Source organism: Macrotis lagotis, chromosome 5 (assembly GCF_037893015.1).
Source record: "Macrotis lagotis isolate mMagLag1 chromosome 5, bilby.v1.9.chrom.fasta, whole genome shotgun sequence".
Taxonomy (NCBI): domain Eukaryota; kingdom Metazoa; phylum Chordata; class Mammalia; order Peramelemorphia; family Peramelidae; genus Macrotis; species Macrotis lagotis.
In genome coordinates, this window is record NC_133662.1 from 229,002,174 (window position 1) to 229,022,119 (window position 19,946).

Consider the following 19,946-nt stretch of genomic DNA (forward strand, 5'->3'; position numbering starts at 1 on the left):
ACAGATTCGCCTGTCTTGACTTCCCTGCCTTTCTGTCTCTTAGTGCTGATGTGAAGGGGGCATTGCTGTGACTGCGAGTACTTCTCTTTACAGAGCTGTCAGACCCTTACCCATGGCATCCCAGAGAGGCTGTGGTGTACCTGGGTCATTCATTCTCAGCTCTTATACATATTATCTGTGAGCTCCTGGGGACATCATTTAACCAACTCTCTAAAACTATTAACTGGCAGAACAGTTGCCATCTGCAGTTCTATAGAGAATTTCCGGCACCCCTGAAATTACAGGTCCCAGCCATTCCATTCTATTAATATGACACAATTTATTTAACTGTTCCCCTATTGCTGGACTCTTGTTTGCCTTCTGCTTATTGAAATCCTCAAACAATGCTATGAAAGTCTTATAAAAGAAAACTCTTTGTTTTTGATAACACTTTTCAGAATACATTCCTAACAATGAAATTATTGACTCAAAAAGTGTAATGATTTTTATGACTTTATTGCAGATGTGTATTGTCAAATTGCTCTCCAAAAAGATTCTGTAAATTTACAGTTCCCCCAGCAAACTATTTCTCAACGACGCTGCCCATGCTAAGGGACCTGTGAAATCTGCCATTTAAATTATGCACAGATTCTCAATAATCTAGTATGGTTGTAGGAAAATCAGTCCTAATTAGTGAAAAGTTTGAATTGTAATATGTTTTAAGGAAAGGCAGCTTTTCTTATCTATGCAGTAATTTGAATTGGATTCCAAAGCATTGCCCAAGTACCTGGCTAGATTAAACTTTTATGATGAGATAAGAATAATGTATAAACTACGATTACACATTAATAGTTGACATATTAACAAGACCTTTAAAGTTCTTAAATATTTTGTTTTCAATTTTTTTGTTTCAACATTCATTCAGGAAATACCATGTATCTGTGTGAAAGATATTGTGTTGGGCTTTGAAAGGGAACACAAACATGAAAAACATAAGATCCTTGCCCTCAAGGAGTTTAAGATGTTCACAGTGCACTGTGATTTATTGTCTAAGTACTGAGAATAAGAAATTAATGTTATGTGATAATAATCGACATTGAGAAATACATAAATCCTAAGTTACTTAGGATTTATTCTTTTTTAACATTTTTTTAAGGCAATGGGATTAAGTGACTTGCTTAAGGTCATACAGCTAGGTAATCATTAAGTGTCTGAGGTCACATTTGAACTCAAGACCTCCTGATTCCAGGACTGGTGCTCTATCCAATGTGCCACCTAGCTGCCTCCTCCCCAGGTTTATTCTTAAATAATTATAAAAAGTTTTAAAGCAGTTTACAAAATTATACTATCAAAATGGGAAATTAAAGATTAAATTAGAACAATTTTTAAAAGTAGTCAAGCATTCTTTTCTGTAATTGTAAAAACTATTGTTTAGCAAGCCTCTTTTTCCATAAACATGCAGAGATTACAATTCAACTCAACCATGGTAGAATTATGAATTGATGGAAACTCAACCATGGTAGAATTATGAATTGATGGAAACTAAATTAATGAAGTTTTTACTATATTTAGTCTATTCAACATACATTTCCTGGTTAGTAGAAGTAGAGTAAAATTAAACTCATTACATAGTACCATCCATCTTTCTCAACTGATTAAGCATAAAATGAAGAGATCTTCTAGATTTCTGGGTAAGAAGGAAAATTAGCTATCCCACAATGATTTCCTCTATTTCTTGCTATCCGAATATATCCTTTGTCACCAAAACTGAGGCCCCAGCTTTAAAAAAAAAAGAAACAAAAATTGTGAGTAAACAGAATTAAGTGAACAGCACTATAAGATTTTTTTCCTTAGATTTTTCTCTTATTTTTTAGCTTAGTGAAAACATAGCAGTAAAAGACTGAAAAGAACTTTATATGCATTTTGTAAGAATACTGTGTTTATTATGGAGTATATTTGCCATAGTCCTATATAGATATCATGCAGGCATTTAACATTTAACATGTCTTTTCATCATGGAATCTTATAATCATCATCATCATCATCTGAAAGAATTTACCAAAATTGTTCCATGATGCATGACTATATGAGGCATAAACAAAAATCTGCTTGTGTATTTACCTGTTTTTAACAAGCCAGTAGTCCTTTCCATCCAGGTTCCCATAGCCAACCACCAGGACACCATGATTCACTTTTTGAGTGCAGGATGGATCATAGTAGACACCTGGGAATAAGGAATGGATTGTTTGTGATCTGGACAGAAATGGGCATCTTTGGATAGCTCTGCAAGGTCCACTAAAACATCATCAGTGGAGACAATGTCAGCTTCAGTCATCCCAGTGCTTTAAAGGCCCAATCAGAAAAACTTGAAAATCCATCCAACCACACTTTCTCCAGAGTCCTTCTCCATTAACCCTACTCTATACTAATCACTCCTTAGCAATACCCATAATCAAGTGTTGCCATAGGTGAAAAAATTAATTCAAAGCCATTCAACCATCCAATCAATAAACACTGGCTTGGCTCTTTGCTAAATATTGGAAACTAGAAATACAAAAGTAAAACAATACCTACCCTCTGGGAGTGTATGTTCCATGAGGGAAAATGACATGGCACATTACAAAAGACAGGGATGCAATTTAGGATTTCATTGAGGGAAGAGACTCATTTAAGGCTAGAAAGATATGTTAGTCAGATGATAAAGGATTTTAAATGCCAATCAGAATAATTTGTATTTATTTCTGGGTAACTGGAAGCACTGCAGTTTATGAAGCAGGGGATTGTTTATGATTATTCCTTTGACAGCTGAAGAGAAGATAAACTAAAGAAAGGAACACACTTTCATCTTTGTGCCTCTGAGAAGGTACCTTCTCCCTCAGTTTCCTGCTCCCCTTTTATGTCTTACCTTCACCAGAGAATATCACCTCCGTGAGGGTGGAGGTTGTCTTTGATTTTGCTGGGATGTGTATTTCCAACCTGGATTAAGCATCCTACAAATGCTTATTATCTTGACTAGATGTTCAGTCTAACAAACAAAACCACACTGAGCCTCTATTTTCTCATCTGCAAAATAAGGATTTTCAAACCTGCACTGCCTGTCTGAAAGGGCACTGTCCCAAATCTCACAGAGCAAAGTGTGAGTTGGAGATGTCGTTATTCAGCAGGTTCTAGAGTTGATTTGTATTTGTTAAGATGTTGCTTTGTAAATATGTTTGTTTTTTCACATATGAAGACATACATATTCTAGCTTCAACTGGGCTTATAGGGTCAGAAATTTTTTTTCTTTAAAAAAGTTTTTCCAGATCCCTTTGCTCTCACCACAAGATCAGTAGAGAGATCTGTCATGGTGTCATGATGTCACTGTACACACCTCCACATTTAGGGGTGAGGGACAGTGTTCCTATGTATTATGAAGCAGGGATATTGAAAAAGGAGGGATGGAGATTCAGAGAGTTTACCACTTTTATAAAGGAAGAAGGAAGGGCGAGTTGCATCTACTCCGACAGACACAGGTCCCTTGTTGGCCACGGTTTCCATCAGAGCAGGTTCACTTCCATAGGGAAGCTCTATGTACCTTGAACATGTAGCAGCTCGGTTAGCTGGGTTGTACTGGCATTTTCCGTCCTGAAAAGAGATGTGGCTCAAAAGCTTCAGCACATTTCAAACTCCTACAGAAACTCCTTCACCTTTTTGAAATCCTAAATATATGAAAGAACCTAGAGTTCCACCTCCCACCCCAATTAATCAACAGAGTAAACTTTGTCTTCAAAAATAATGTGCAGATAAGCTTCTAATCAATTTGACAAGACTATAATGCTAATGATGATCCTTCATTCTCACAGAAGACCATGGCATCAGGGAAGTGATGCCATGATGAGCAAGTGAATTGGATTTGAGTTATGGGGGCTATGCCAGGCTACCAGCCTCACTTTCTCCTCCAGAGCTTTCTGGGTCCAGTGGTCAAACATGAATCAGGATGACTGGATGGGAGGCAATCAGGGACAAGTGGCCTGCCCAAGATCACACATTCTAGTAAGAGTCAAGTATCTGAGGTCACATTTGAACTCAAGTCCTCCTGACTCCAGAACTGGAGCTCTATCCCCTGCACCACCTAGCTGCCCTTCCATATTCAAAACTATAATACTTGGGAATGAAAGTAAACACTGGATAAAAGGAAGATGGTAGGTATTGGACAGGAAACACCTGGCAGAGATCAGCTCACAGTTCTTGGACTGCTATTAAAAAACAACCAGTCAGTTGAACAGTGAGTCTGTTCAGTGGGAAACTGGAGAGTTGAAGCTGGGGTCCTGAGGAGGAATTGCCCAGGAAGAAAGAAGTGATTGGGACCCCACCTGACTACCATTTATAACATCTTCATCTTCACCCTGTTATCACTGCTTTGCCATTCCTGGGCCTCCCACATTCCCTTTGGTAGAAATGGAAATCTAATCTAAGCTTTGGTAACCGACTGCTTCAGCACAGGGAAAGGATTTACAATCCTGGAAATAAAGTAATATAATCTAGCCACACTCATAGCACATAGCTTTAAATTGTAGAGATTCTAATATTGCTTTAAAAGTTGCTATGAGACTGACCCTTAGATACAGCAGACTTGATTCCTGGCTTTGGTAGAGAAGCTGGAGCATCTCAGAACTGGAAAGGACCCTAGAAATCATTGAGCCCAATACTTAAACAGGAATCTTCTCTAAAGAAATGAGTGTCTTCTAGTCCCCATTGAAAATTTTTCTGTTGGACTATGAATTGTTAGAGCAGGCTGGATGGAATATTATACTTGGAGTCAGAAAGACTTGAGTTCATATCCAGCTTAAGACACTTAATAGTCACATGACCCTAGACATATAACTTCTGTCTACTTCGGCTTCATTATGTGTAAAATAAAGTTTCATTATATGTAAAACACACACCTCCCAGAGTTATTATGAGGCTAAAATGAAATATTTATGAAGCACTAAAAAAATTCTAGCTGGTATTATTTTTTGGAAATTTTTCTTACAGTAAGCAACATCTCTGGTCTCCCCCTCGTTGCCTTTGTTTCTGTCCCAAGGGACCAAGCAGAACAAATGTAATCCCCTCTTTCAAATGACAAGCCTTCAGGTATTTAGTTATAACAATCATGTCTCCCCTAAGCTTTCTCTTAATCACTCCCCAGCTTCTTTAACTAATCTTTTTATGATATTGTTCCATGTCTTGAATAATCAGAGATCAAAGTTTCAATAAAATTTGATTAGTTGGCTGTTTTCAGCAGGAAGAGGGTGGGAAAACCCTTAGACTTTGAAGGTTTGGGAGCAGGCCCCAACTTTGCCATTTAGAATCACCTTGGTCAAGTCATTTGACATCTTTAGGCCTCAGTTTCTTTACCTGTAAAATGAGGGTGTTGGATTAAATGATCAGTAACATCCCTTCTATGTCTAATATTATATAAGTACATAAGATACATTTGTGAGAGGGAATACTATTGAGAATGAGATGGAGGTATTACATGAAACTTTCAGGAAGCAAAAATTTCAAAAACAGTGTTAGATGGAAGAGTGGCAAGATTTTAAAAATCAAATTATCATCACTGATTTTAAAAATATGCTACTGGTAAATTAAATAGAATCCTACCTGTAAAATAAGATTAAAAAGATTGAAGAAATTTCAAAATGAAAGATCAAAGGACTCTAGGTTCTTAGAGTGAACCCTGGAAGGGAGTTCAGATGCCATCAAGACCAACCACCTCATTTTACAATTGAAAAAACTGAGGCCCTGGGACTTCTAGAGACTCTTCGACCTTACCGTGGCTTTGTAAGGATAGGAAGCATCTGAGTCAATGCCTTTGTTATCAATGACGTATTGGAAGGCCTGAGTCATGAAGCCGCCGTTGCAACCGTGATTTTGATATTTATCAGTTGAACAGTCCACCAAGTTCTGGGCACTGAGAGACACCAACTTTCCTGTTTTCAACTTCACTTGTGCTTCCAGAGCCCCCACAGCACTGAAGGCCCAGCAAGAACCACAAGAGCCCTGGAAAAGAGCAAAGAAAAAGGGATTCAGGAAGTTCAGTTTAGAGGGACTTGACTTCCACAAAGAGTGCTCTCTCTCGCTCCTCTCTCTTCCCCTTCCCTCCCTCTCATCTCTGTAGATCTGCAAAAGACAGAACTCTGAACAGACTGTCAGTCAAGCCAACCACTCAAATCAAAAAGCTATTGAGTATTTATCATATGTTTGACTGACCTTACAAGTAGGTAGGGTAGAAGGTGCTTATTGCAGTATTCATTTGAAAAGAGTACTAGCATATACATCCAGACAAAGAACTGTGGCATCTGAATGCATGCCAAAGCATACTAGTTTCTTTTTTTTCTTTTTAAAGATTTTATTTGAGTTTTGAGTTTCACAATTTTTCTCCCAATCTTATTTCCCCCCCCCAAAAGCAATCTGTCAGTCTTTATTTTGTTTCCATGTTGTACATTGATCCAACTTGAGTGTGATGAAAGAAAAATCACATCCTTAAGGAAGAAACAAAAAGTATAAGAGATAACAAGATCAGACAATAAGATATCTGTTTTTTTCTCAATTAAAGGGAATAGTCCTTGAACTTTGTTCAAACTCCATGGTTCTTTCTCTGGATACAGAGGGTACTCTCTATTGCAGACAGCCCAAAATTGTCCCTGATTGTTGCCCTGATGAAATGAGAAAGTCCATCAAGGTTGAACATCACCTTCATGTTGCTGTTAGGGTATACAGTGTTTTTCTGGTTCTGCTCATCTCACTCAGCATCATTTCATGCAAATCCCTCCAAGTTTCCCTGAATTCCCATCCCTCCTGGTTTCTACTAAAACAATAGTGTTCCATGACATACATACACCATAGTTTGCTAAGCCATTCTCCAAATAAAGGTTATTTACTTGATTTCTAATTCTTTGACACCACAAACAAGGCTGCTATGAATATTTTTATACAAGTGATGTTTTTACCCTTTTTCATCATCTCTTCAGGGTATAGACCCAGTAGTGGTATTGCTGGATCAAAGGGTATGCACATTTTTGTTGTACTTTGGGCATAGTTCCAAGTTTCTTTCCAGAAAGGTTGGATGAGTTCACAGCTCCACCAACAGTGTAATAGTGTCCCAGATTTCCCACAACCCTTCCAACAATGATCATTATCCTTTCTGCTCATATTGGCCAGTCTGAGAGGTGTGAGGCGGTACCTCAGAGAAGTAAAGCATACTATTTTCATTAAAAAAAATTTTTGTCTTTCTCATGGTTTTTTCCCTTTTTTTCCTGATTCTTCTTTCACAACATGGCTAATGTGGAAATATATTTAATATGATTGTGCAGGTATAATAATCTCTATCAGATCATTTGCTAATCTTGGGGAGGAGGTGGGGAGAAAGTGAAAATTTTTTTACAAAAAAGAAGGTTGAAAGCTAACTCTACATGTAATTGAGAAAAAACCAAAATACATAAACTAAAAAAAGGAGGGCTAAAATGTCTACTTTTTGCTCACCAGTCTCCCCCCAAATATGACCTATCATTGAAAACTGAGACATTTTCCCAATTCTTCCAAATTAGGGCATTGATCCTCTCCCCCCCATCCAAACTGAGAGAAGCTGTACCATAAACTGTCAACTGTCATCATCCCTAAAAGTGAAATAGTTAATTCCTCTTTCCTGGGTTTTCTTAGCAATAAGGATACTTGGAGGGTGACTTGTGGGAAGGCCTAGAACAGCAAGAGGGCAGCATAGGAACACTGAATGAAGGGGAAAGAACTTGTTCCAATGATTGGTAAGAGCTTCTTGAAGACACCATTCCCCTTCCTTACAATTTGACTCAGGCCAAGTATGGATGGGAGTTGAGGGAGATAACAGGATACCATGAGGAAGGCTTTAGTTTTCCCTCATAGATGTGGACTCTACCCTAAAAGAATTCACAATCTATTTAGGAAGAATTACTCCAGATAATCTGTCAGATGATACAGGCTATGGAATTTTAGAAAAAAAGGATATCAATGTGGGCCATAACAACAATAATTTGGAGTCATAAACACACCTGATATTTCACTTCAGTAACACATCCCTTGTCTCTCCAGTCCACTGAATCTGGCACCTTTTGATTGGAGTTTAGTCTGTAAGTAACATTCCTGTTCCATTGGTTAGGAATTCTCAGAGAACTCATCAAAGAAGCCATTTCTTCATGGGTCTACAAAAGAAACGTTTTTCTTTAATTCTATTTCTGTTGACCCTGTCAGAATTCCAGTCATTTCTACCTTCACAACCCTTCTCTCCACTCATACAGCCAACTATCCCCAGCCTGTTACAGTAACCTCCTAATTTGTCCCCCTGTCTCAAGTCAATTCTCTCTCCAATATATCATCCATTCAGCTGCCAAAGTGATCCCTAAAGCTTTGACCAAGTGACCCTCATACTCAATAAACTCCAGGGATAGTTATTTTCAATATTGGCACAATCAATCTTTTTGTTTGTTCATTTGTTTTTATGGGTCAATGGGGTTGTGACTTGTCCAAGGTGATACAGCTAGTAAATATCATCAAGTGACAGAATTTGTATTTAAACTCAGCTCCTCCCCCTCTAGGGTCAGTGTGCCACTTAGCTGACCTACCACACTCAATCTTGCTTGTTCAAAATCAATTATAAGTTTAGAATGAATTAGGAGTCACTTTCTCACATCTTTTTTTAACCACTTCATTTTTTGTTACAAAGTGAAATGGGTTCTCTTTGAATAAGAGAATAATTTTTAAAATAATTTTATTTTATTTTAGGATTTTGCAAGGCAAATGGGGTTAAGTGTCTTGCCCAAGGCCACACAGCTAGGTAAATTATTAAGTGTGAGACTGGATTTGAACCCAGGTACTCCTGACTCCAGGGCCAATGCTCTATCCACTGTGCCACCTAGCTGCCCCCCAAATAATTTTATTTTCAAGACTATATTCTCTTCTTTTTGTTGCCTATTCTATCCATTCATTGAGAAAGCAAAAAAATGGGGGGGGGCAAGAAAAACAAAAGTCTGGTCACAAACCCCTGTTTCAAATATGTATAGTCAATCAAAATAAAATACATCTCAATTTGTACACCTTTCTATCTAGGGGATGAGTAACATGTTTCTTCAAGAGTCCTCAGGAATTGAGGTTGGTCATTGTATTGAAGAGTTCTCAAGTCTTTCAGAGTTTTTGTCTTCACAATATTGCTATTATATAAATATAATATAGGCTTACTTTACTTTGCATCAATTCATACAATTCTTCCATTGTTTTCCTAAAATCATTCCTTTAGCATTTTTATAGTACCATAGTATTTCTATCATATTCATATATCAAAACTTGTTCAATTGTTCCTTATTAAAAGCTTACTCTCTTGGTTTCCAATTTTTTGTTACTACAAAAAAGAAATACTATAAATATTTTTGAGATATAGGTCCTCTTTCTTTCATTTCTTTGAGATATAGATTTAGAATTGATATCTCCGGATCAAAGGACTAAGTCTAGTTTAGCAGATTTTTGAGCATAGTTCTAAAGTACTTTCCAGAATAGCTAGACCAGAACATAGGTCCACCAAAATGTACATTCACATACCTGTTTTCCCAGAGCTTCTCCAGGTTAAGGACAAGAGAACCATAAAATGGTGAAAATTGCAATTTTTGCCAGTTTTGCTAAAAATCTTGGAGTTTAAACTAGCGTACATTATTTGTAGAAATAATATTCATGTGCCATCTGATAACTAATAATACCCAACATTTATATAGCATCTATTACGTGTAATATAAGCATATTGCACTTATCATCTCATTTGATCCTCACAATAAACAGATAGATGCTGTTATTATTCTTATTTTATAGTTGAGGAGACTGAGGCAATTTGAGGTTAAGTGATTTACCCAGGGTCAAACAACTGGTAAAGATCTAAGGCTAAATTTGAACTCAGATCTTCCTGATTTCAGTCCAATGCTCAATCTACTGAACCACCTAACTGTCCCCGTTATTGAAGGAAATTAAGTTTTGTGATTAATTTTCTTTTTTTCTTTTACATAATTTTCTTTTTTAAATTTATATTTTATAAACTTTTGTTGTTCTTTTCCTCTCACTCTTCCCAATGGGACAATTTTTAAAAACCTACCAATAAGTATACATAATCTAGCAAAACAGATTGCCACATTAACCATATCCAAACATTTCTTCCTCATTTTGGATTATAAATTCATCATTTCTCTGACAGGAAGTGGGTGACATGATTCATGGACTTGTGACTTTTCATTGCATTATTCAGAGTTCTAAAGATTTAACAAAAAATATTTTCTTTTTGTGTTGTTTTTGTGTATATTACTTTCTTAGTTCTGCTCACTCTACTCTTCATCAGATCACAGAGGTTCCGTGGGGGACTGGGAAAGAGACAAAGTATCTCAGATGGAGTTTATCCATGGGGAGGGCATGAAGGAATTATTTCTTATAGAACTGTTGACTATATTTAAGGGAAATGCCTTCAAGGGATAGGAAGGGATTTTTTTTTCTATTGACTAAACCAGAACTATCAGTGTCTTCAAAAAGACCAGCTTCTCTTTGCTTCCTTTGATGGGGGTGGGGGACCTTGAGAATTCTTTTGGTCATGGGATCTAGTGAAAGACTCTACTGTTGGGGTGAGTAGGTAGTGCAGTGGATAGAGCACCAGCCCTGGAGTCAAGAGTACCTGAGTTCAATCCAGCTTCAGATACTTAATAATTACCTAGCTGTGTGGCCTTGGGCAAGCCACTTAATCCCATTGCCTTGCAAAAACTAGGAAAAAAAAACTCTACTGTCGGGGACCTTTATCCCATCTAAGAATACTTGGCACCCCTTGAGAAAGGAGCCATTCTTTTCCATTCTAGGCCATCCTAGGTTTAGGGCATGGGAGTTTTTGGCTTGATTGGGGAAATGAGATACTGGGATCTGGAAGCCAGGATCCAGGCTGGTTGTTGCAGCCAGTCAGCATCAATGTAATAATCTTTGGGAATCATCTCTGGTACCCTAGCCCAGTGGACAGATTCATTCAGCAATTGTGTTGCATCTAGAATCTGGTTGTTTTATGGAGGAATGGAAATAAATCTTGAGACCACTCCAGAGCCTGATGGTGGAGGGGAGAGTATGCCCCAAAGTACTTATGCTTATGCTTATGGGCTCATTCTAGCTCCCTCTTTAAAGTAAATATCTTTTTGTAAAAGCCACTCAATATTAAGTAATTAAATGGAACTGAGGATGCAAAGTGGATAGGGCCCTGCTCCTAGGGTCAACTCTATCTAGCAGTGGTCCCAACAGGGTAGCGATTTATGTATGTTGGACCACATTAGTGAAGATACGTGGTAGGACTTGCCCAGGGAAGATTCAAAGTGCCTGTTGTCGATGGGCAGTTGGCACCAGCCCTTAACAAATAGGAAGAACACAGTAGACTTGAATCAAAGGCTATATAGAAAAGAGTCATCTCAGGGTGTCCTAATGCCTGAAAGGGGAAAAGTAGCCTGCTTCACCCTGAGAGAGAAGAGTCAGAGTGCACATGTTACCAGGGTATTTCCAGTTTCCTATGAATTATCCTTTTCATCATTTCTCATGGCATAATAATATTCCAATGCATTCATATACATACCACAACTGTTTAACCATTTCTAAAAATGTGGACACTACCTTAGTTTCCAGATTTGGGTTACCGCAAAAAAAGAGTTATTAAATATTTTTAATATATGAATCCTTTTTCCTATTTTTGATCTGTTTAGAGGGCAGGGGAAGTATATATTAATAGATATATGCATATATACATATATATGTCAAAAAGTATGCATAGCTTCCAAATTGCTTTCCAGAATGGCTGACTACTTTTAAAAATGAGCTAAATTTTAAAGCTATGAATGAATACATTCCAAAATCCTATCTAGAATTCACGCAAGAGAAAATGCAGGAATTACATAAATGAAATAAAATTATTGTAGGATTAATATGGAAATTAAGAAGACTCTATGAGTCAGGAGGACCTGAGTTCAAATCCAGTCTCAGACACTTGACACTTACTAGCTGTGTGAACCTGAGCAAGTCACTCAACCCCAATTGCCTCACTAAAAGAAAAGGGGAAAAAAGAATCTATGAATCCAAACCTCTGAGATAGATATTAGGATTACCCCCATGTTACAGTGAGGAACCTGAAGTAGGTAGAGGTTAAATGATTCACCTAGAGTCACACAACTAATAAGTATATGTGGCAGAATTGGGATTTAGTTCTTCCTGACTCCCAAGCCTAGTATTTTAACTACTGTGCTTCTTAGCTGCCTATATGATATCATCAAGGACACATAGGTTTGGAAAAGGAGTTAGATTGGTCATGTAGGGGGCAGCTAGGAGGTGCAGTAGATAGAACACTGGCCCTGGAGTCAGGAGTACCTGAATTCAAATCCAGCCTCAAACACCTAATAATTGCCTTGGGCAAGTCACTTAACCCCATTGCCCGGCAAAAACCAAAAAAATGAAAATAAAAAAAGATTGGTTATATAACGAAAGTGAGGATTAATTCACAGATAACCTGAATGTTACAATGGCAGTTGCACAATTATCAAAATATAAAAATAAAACCATGCTGTTTTCAGCAGATCTCATTATGGAAACTAATGGGAAGATATGAAAAAAACTGAACAGAATAAGAAAGCATGAATGGGTTAGCTGTTCTAAGAAAGGGTATCCTGGCTAGCTTCATGTGTATATGGCTTTTCTCCTTTTTAAAGTATCTTTTTTTTTATTGGCTGCCTTCAGATTATTTTATCAAATAGAAATCAGATTTTCTGCAGACAACAACAGCACAGGCTTGTAGGTAGTGAACCCACCATGTCACCCAGATGGTTCATGCTTAGATCATAGGAATGTAGTCCCATTGAGTGTTCCAGATTATGCAGCATCACAAATCTTAGATTCTTTTCCCAGATGAGTCGCCGTGCTACTTCTTCATTCTAAAATTTAAAGATAATTATTTTACACTTTGGATAAAAGCTACAAAGGAAAAACAGAAAGGTATGTTGAATTATATAGTGAAGCATTTTTAAATATAATGTGTCTGAGACCATGCAAATAGAATATACCTAAAGTAATTAACTAAAGACAACTTCCATTCCAAAAGTATTTATTAAATATGCCTTAATTTTTATCTTAAAATTTATTTGATGAAGATGATTATGATAACAATATACATGTATAAATAAATAATATAATATTCTCTCCTAATAATTATCTAATAATAACAGTCTTGGATAAAAGTGTCCTTGAAACTGTTCTTTAGTATTTATATTTTTCTATTTTTTTAAATAAAAAATTTTTTTTCTGCCTCTTCAGATCATCAAAATACTTACAAACAAACACAACTGGATTTCTTAATACTGCTTATAATCCTCCACCATGCTCCTATTATCTCATAAAGCAATGAGAAGTAATGGAGAAAAAAAATATTTAGAGAAAGTTTAGCTTAAATAAACCAACACAACCTGACTTGTTAGGAAGAAACTGAAAGGACAACAACAGAATAAAAAAGAAAAAAGAAAAAGAGCTATAAAGATTTTTAAAACAAACATTTTTATCCATCAGTGACTATGAAACCACCATATTGAGACTCTATCATCACAATGACTGATGCACTACATAAAGACGTTGAAATGGTACTAAAGAAAAGGCTAGTGGAATAATGGGCACCAGTTTTACACTGTATTAAGTTTGCTCTGAAGACACTATGAGACTGATTCTCAATATATCTAAAATAGGAAAATGTACTAAGTACTTGGGGGGAAAAAATCACAGACCATATTATTAACCCAGAAGGCAATAGAAAATATCAGTAACATTCAACCTATACAAAATCTTTAATAACTATGTAAATAAATTGAGGATATCATTTGATGAAAATACAAGAATAGAGCAAGCAGGCTTTTCTCTGCCTTAAAAACAACAAAAAAATCTAACTACTTTGTTTGGTCCTTTCAATTACTCACCATTTTTATTCCCTCAGTACCCAGTGGTAATTTGACTTCGTTGCTAAGAATATACAGAAATTGTTCTATTGAAGGTTTCTGAGGAATTCCTTCTTGCCAAATCCAAAAGTCCCTCTTCTGTCTTCATTCTTCTTGACCTATTTCCAGCATATAAGTCTCTTGATCACCACTTCCTTCTTGAAATTCTTTTTTCTCTTGACTTCCATGATATGCTCCCATTCTGGTTTTCCTGACTCTCTTCTTTCTTTTCTTCTCCTCCTCCTCCTCCACCTTCTTCTTCTTCTTCTCCTCCTCCTCCTCCTTCTTCTTCTTCTTCTTCTTCTTCTTCTCCTCCTCCTCCTTCTCCTCTTCCTCCTCCTTCCCCTCCCCCTCCTCCTCCTCCTTCTCCTTCTCTTTCTTCTCCTCCTTCTTCTCCTTCTTCTTCTCCTCCTTCTCTTCCTCCTCTTCCTCATCCTCCCTCTCCTCCTCCTTCTCCCCTTCCTTCTTCCTTCTTCTTCTCCCCCTACTCCCCCTCCCCCCTCCCTCCCCCCCTCCTCAGACCTTCCTGACTCCATGTCCAGCCACCTGACTACCTGCCCCTAAGAAATTGGGATGGTATAAGATCACAGTATATCTAACAGCTGTTGTTCAGCTGTCATTTCTTCTACCTGTTTCTCATATTGCTTGCCATAAGTTTTCTTCCATAACTCCCAGTGATTGTCGAGTGTTGGATCATGATGGAGGTGTGTGGCTGTGGATGCACAGGCCAGAAACATCCAGATGACTAGCATCATTCTAGAAAGGAAAAAGTAATTTTGATAACAAAAAATCAAAAAGCTTTTGCACAAACAAGTTGAACACAGATAAAATAAGAAGGAAAGCAGTCAACAGTGTGAGAGGGGGAAGGAAGACTTCTGTATCAAATATCTCTGGTAAGGATTTGATATCCAAGATATATAGACAAGTAATGGAAATAAATGAAACCCAAAAAACATCCCCAGTAAGAAAATTGTCAAAGAACATAAATAGTCATCAAAAGAAAGATTGCAAACTATTAAGCATATTAAAGGATACCTAAGGATATTGATCATTAATTAGAAAAATGCACATCAAAACAGTCCTATGACTTTACCTTATATCTAGAAAACAAGCAAAATTGAGTAGAGATAGGAATAGCCAATGATGGCATGGATTGAAATTTAGAAATGACTACACTAATACATTATTGGTAGTGCTGTGAACTGGTTCAATCATTCTGGAAGCAATTTGGAATTAATAAAAATAAAGTAGCAAAAATGTCCATATCCTATAACATTGAGATTAAATTATTAGATATGTTCTTTAAAGTGGCCACTGGTGAAAAATATTTATAGCAGCATTTTTGTGATATTAAAGAACTAGAAAAAAAAAGCCGATATGTATAGATTGGGGAATGGCACATGAATGTAATCAGTATTACTGTGCTATAAGAAATTATATGTGTGATGAATACAGAGATGCATAGGAAGATATATGAATGGAATCAAAGAAAAATAAGAGGCAAGGGAAAGTAATATGCATGGCTACAGTGCAAAAATAAATGAATGTTATGCAATTATAAAAGTAAATGTGCCCCAAAGAAGAGATATGAGAAGATATTTCCTTTCATTCCTTTAAAGATATCCAAGTCAAGGATATGACAATATTTTTTGATGAATCCATTGTTTTTGCTGATTTTTTTTCTCTTCAAAAATAAAAATAAAAAACTTTGTTATAAAGGATGACTGTGGGAAAGGGTAGAGAGAAGAACACAGGAGCAAATCTAGTGATATAAAATCAAATTAGCAATTAAAATCTGTTTATTTACTTTCTGTTTCATCCTTGAGGATGTGATTTCTCATCACACTCAGTGTGGATCAATGTGCAACATGGAAACAAGGTAGGGACTGACAGATTGCTTTCTGTGGGGGGGTGGGGGAGGGAAGTGGGATTGGGGGGAAAATTGTAAAACTCAAATAAAATCTTTAATTAAACAAAAAGATTTCATTTATTTTGAGTTTTGCAGTTTTTCCCCCCAATCTTGCTTCCCTCTCCCCACCCCACCCCCGGAGGGCAATTTGCCAGTCTTTGCATTGTTTCCATGTTGTGCATTGATCCAGGTGGAGTGTGATGAGAGAGAGACCATGTCTTGAGGAGGAAACAAAAAGTATAAGCCTTCACATGAGGTTTGGGGGAATCAAATGAAGCAACATGTCAGGTGCTTTACAAACATTAAAGCTCTGTATAAAAATAAAAAAAAAAAAGTCTACTTATTTATCTGAGACTTAGTCTCCATAGCTAAACCAGGCTAGAAGTGTGACAGACACTCAAAGACTTGCTTCCAATTCTAATTGGTCCAGAAATTTTACCTACTTCATCTTTCTGATCTGGATCAGTTCACCCCTTCTTAAAACATCCTGGTAGCCATGCATCCCTGGGTTAACATATCAGTGCCAAACTCAGTGAGTCCACCTGATTGGCTTTAGTCAGTTTGTAGCCCACCCACCAAGGTCACCTTATCCCTGTAAAAGGGAATACTGGAATATATAACCTCACATGAATAATAAATTTATATAGAGGTTTTTGTTGCTGCTTTTTCTTGCTGTTGCAGAAGTTTTTAATTGGTCTAATAGAGACACAAAAGGAGAATCTGGGATAGTCCCAGCAGTATCTGCTGGGAGGAGCAGCAGTAGATGGAAGGTGCTTTTCAGGAGAATTGAATTAAAGTCTTTTTTTTTTTTAGGTTTTTGCAAGGCAAATAGGCTTAAGTGGCTTGCCTAAGGCCACACAGCTAAGTAATTATTAAGTGTCTGAGATCGGATTTGAACCCAGGTACTCCTGACTCCAGGGCTGGTGCTTTATCCACTGTGCCCTCTAGCCGTCCCTGAATTAAAGTCTTTTAAAAAATTTTTCTAATTTTTTTTTTTTTGCAAGGCAATGGGGTTAAGTGGCTTACCCAAAGCCACACAGCTAGGTAATTATTAAGTGTCTGAGGCTAGATTTGAATTTAGGTACTGCTGACTCCAGGGCTGGGGCTCTATCCACTGTGCCACCTAGCTGCCCCAAATTTAAGTCTTGAAGCAGTTTGAGCTTTTTCCTTTCTCTGGCTCATTGTTTGGTTTATAAAGAAATACATCAAGGAGTAACTAAATTATACCTATTCCAAGAAGGTGTAGTGTTGCAATAGGAGGTATTGTTTATTACTAAGTGTTTCTCTGTTCTTTTAAATTTTCTTCCTAGTTTTTTTTTTTTACTTTTAATGTAAATTTTCAAGCTAAAGGGAATTTAATTATATATCCAGTTAGTATCTTTGGCATGGAGAGTATAACTAATAGGGAAAATAGATGGATAACTGACCCACAGAACAAAGCTTCTGGAAAACTTATTTCAAAAGACTGCTTACCCTGGAGTCTGGTCAGAGTTTTTATTAATCTGTATTTTTAAGCTTTCTAAGTTTGTAGGAAAAGGAATCAATATGTATATGGCCTAAACTTAAAACCTCATGAACTTAATTCCTTATCTCCCAGCAAAAGTGCCTTTTGATTTTCTCAGTTCTATAAGGAAAAGAGGGGAAGGAAATAGAGAGGGGACCTCTAGTTCACCAGCCCCTGAGCCAATTCCAGTGGAAAGAGATGTGAAGTCTGAAGGAGTCAGTTGTACCCAATCCTTCAAGGAAGAGGGAGAAAAATGATCCTCAGTCATATTGCTTTCTCTAGCAATAGAGGGATATAGTGAAGGTAACACTGAATGGCATTTCATCTATTTAGATGGAAGTTGAGGCTTGAGGGAAGGCTAACAATGATGAGTTTCTGTTTTCAATTCTTCAGAGATTCTGTAAATACCACTTCCATCCCTAATCAGCACTTATAAAGCAAAGATTTACTAAGATTTCCTAATCCCTGATGACCTAAACTCACATCTTATAAAATAAATAAAAAAAAAACCCCGGGAATTTCCAAGATTTTTAATAAAATTTAATCAGAGAAACTTCTCTCCCACTCCCCTGTTTCAGAGGAATTCACATGCTTTACAAATTTTGATTTTGTAAAGGAAAGACAAATCTCTGAAGCTTCTGAATAGGAAAGGGGAAGCTCTCATGTGCTATTTTTTCATAATACCCATTACTTGTACAGGTGGTTAAAGAAACTCTCCATGTTGCTTCCTCCCTCCCACATGGGTCACCTTTTCTTCTCTTTCTCTGTCGCAGTCTCTCCCAGTTGGGTCATCTTTTCTTCTCTTTTTCTGTCGCATTCTCTCTGTCTCTCTCTGTCTCTGTTTCTCTGTCTTGTTTTAATTTCTTTCCTTCCTTCCTTCCTTCCTTCCTTCCTTCCTTCCTTCCTTCCTTCCTTCCTTCCTTCCTTCCTTCCTTCCTTCCATTTTTCTAGTGGCAGGAGAAGGTGCTAGACATGGAGTCAGGAAGACCTAAATTCAATGCTGCCTCAGATACCTTCTTAGCTATGTAAACTTCAGCATGTCATACAACCTCTGCCAACTTCAGTTTTCTCCTCCTTAAAATGGAACACCTTTCTCTTAAGGATGTTATGATGATCAAATGAGATAAGATGTAAAATACTTTGAACACCTTATACTGTTATATAAGCGCTAGCTATTATTATTATTGTTATTATTATTTGAGTCATCATAATCCAAATTCTTTCAGCATTTTTTAAAATTTCAAAATAGCATATCATGTTGGACTAAAATATTTTTCCCCATAAAAATTGATGCAAAAGTTTATAAAGCCTTAAATATCCAGGAGGTTTTTTTAGGTTTTTCTTTTTTTGCAAGGCAAACGGGGTTAAGTGGCTTGCCCAAGGCCACACAGCTAGGTAATTATTAAGTGTCTGAGACTGGATTTGAACCCAGGTACTCCTGACTCCAGGGCCAGTGTTTTATCCACTACGCCACCTAGCCACCCCTATCCAGGAGTTTAATAAAATAATTTGTAACTGAGTTATATTTCCCAATTTATTTTTCTTTTCTAACTTCTTTGCAGTCCAAAGACCCAAGAAGTTTATCCATTCCTGACTTTGGTTTATAACACAAAATGATTTTTCTATGTCCTTGACATACAGGCTAGATATAAACTGTTTAAAAAGTTTAATCCTTTTAGAATGAAAAAAAAAAACAAGATGGACCACAAAATTTTTTAGTTTACTTCCTCAAACTACATGCTCAAAATCTGACAAAGAGAAGAAGATAAAAATGTAAATCGAGTATTTATAGTTAAATAGCCAAACAAGGGAAAAGAAAAGTAAATACCTACCTCCAGATATCAGCAGGTGAACTCCTGAAGGAATCCTGGGATATCTGAACTAATTAATATCAGAGATTTCAGAGCAACAAGAGATCACTTTTAAATACATTAGAACTTGTCACATGAGCCTTCATAAAGAGGAAGCAAAATGATTTCACTTTCATTTCATGATTCCTTTGGTCAGAAACCTCCTACTTCTTCTTGGGTTTTTTGATTTGTTTGTTTGTTTGTTTTTTATAACTGTGGACTAATTGATGAACATGTTCATCCCCTTCCCACTGCCTCACCCTCCAGTAACAGACCAGACCACTTGAGGCCGATAAAAAAGCACCCAAAAGAGCAGCCAAATGAGTCTGTTCTTGAATCCTTCCTCCCCCAAAATATGGAGCTTGTCTCTGGAGCAAGTGGTGCAAAAAAGTTTTCTTTTTTGGAGGCAATTGGGGTCAAGTGACTTGCCCAGGGTCACATAGCCAGTGTGTCTAGGGTTAGATTTGGTTCCAGGGTAGTTCCATTTTAGACAGATGGGAACATTTTGGTAACAGTGAGATTAAGATGAAGTTTCTGAAATCCCATCTCCTCCAGATTGTCTTCCTAGAGTTAACAGTCTGCTTCCCCTCAATAAATCTCTCTACCTCTAATCTAAAAGTAGCCTTCTCTTGGTGATTTTTCCCAACCCCCATCTCAGTGCCCTGGTTCTTGATTCCTCATTCATC

At 37.1% G+C, this 19,946-nt stretch overlaps 1 protein-coding gene across 1 annotated transcript; it reads right to left on the minus strand.

The window, feature by feature from the left end:
- Positions 1-479: 479 nt before the first annotated feature.
- CTSS (cathepsin S) lies at positions 480-19,364 on the minus strand. The gene is made up of 8 exons (XM_074188751.1): positions 19,243-19,364; positions 14,627-14,753; positions 12,828-12,950; positions 8,028-8,177; positions 5,776-6,003; positions 3,438-3,603; positions 2,101-2,203; positions 480-1,758 (listed from the first exon to the last, which is right to left on the minus strand). The coding sequence occupies exons 2-8, from the start codon at positions 14,750-14,752 to the stop codon at positions 1,659-1,661; spliced, it is 996 nt and encodes a 331-aa protein (XP_074044852.1). The 5' UTR covers position 14,753; positions 19,243-19,364; the 3' UTR covers positions 480-1,658.
- Between the last annotated feature and the right edge of the window lie 582 nt (positions 19,365-19,946).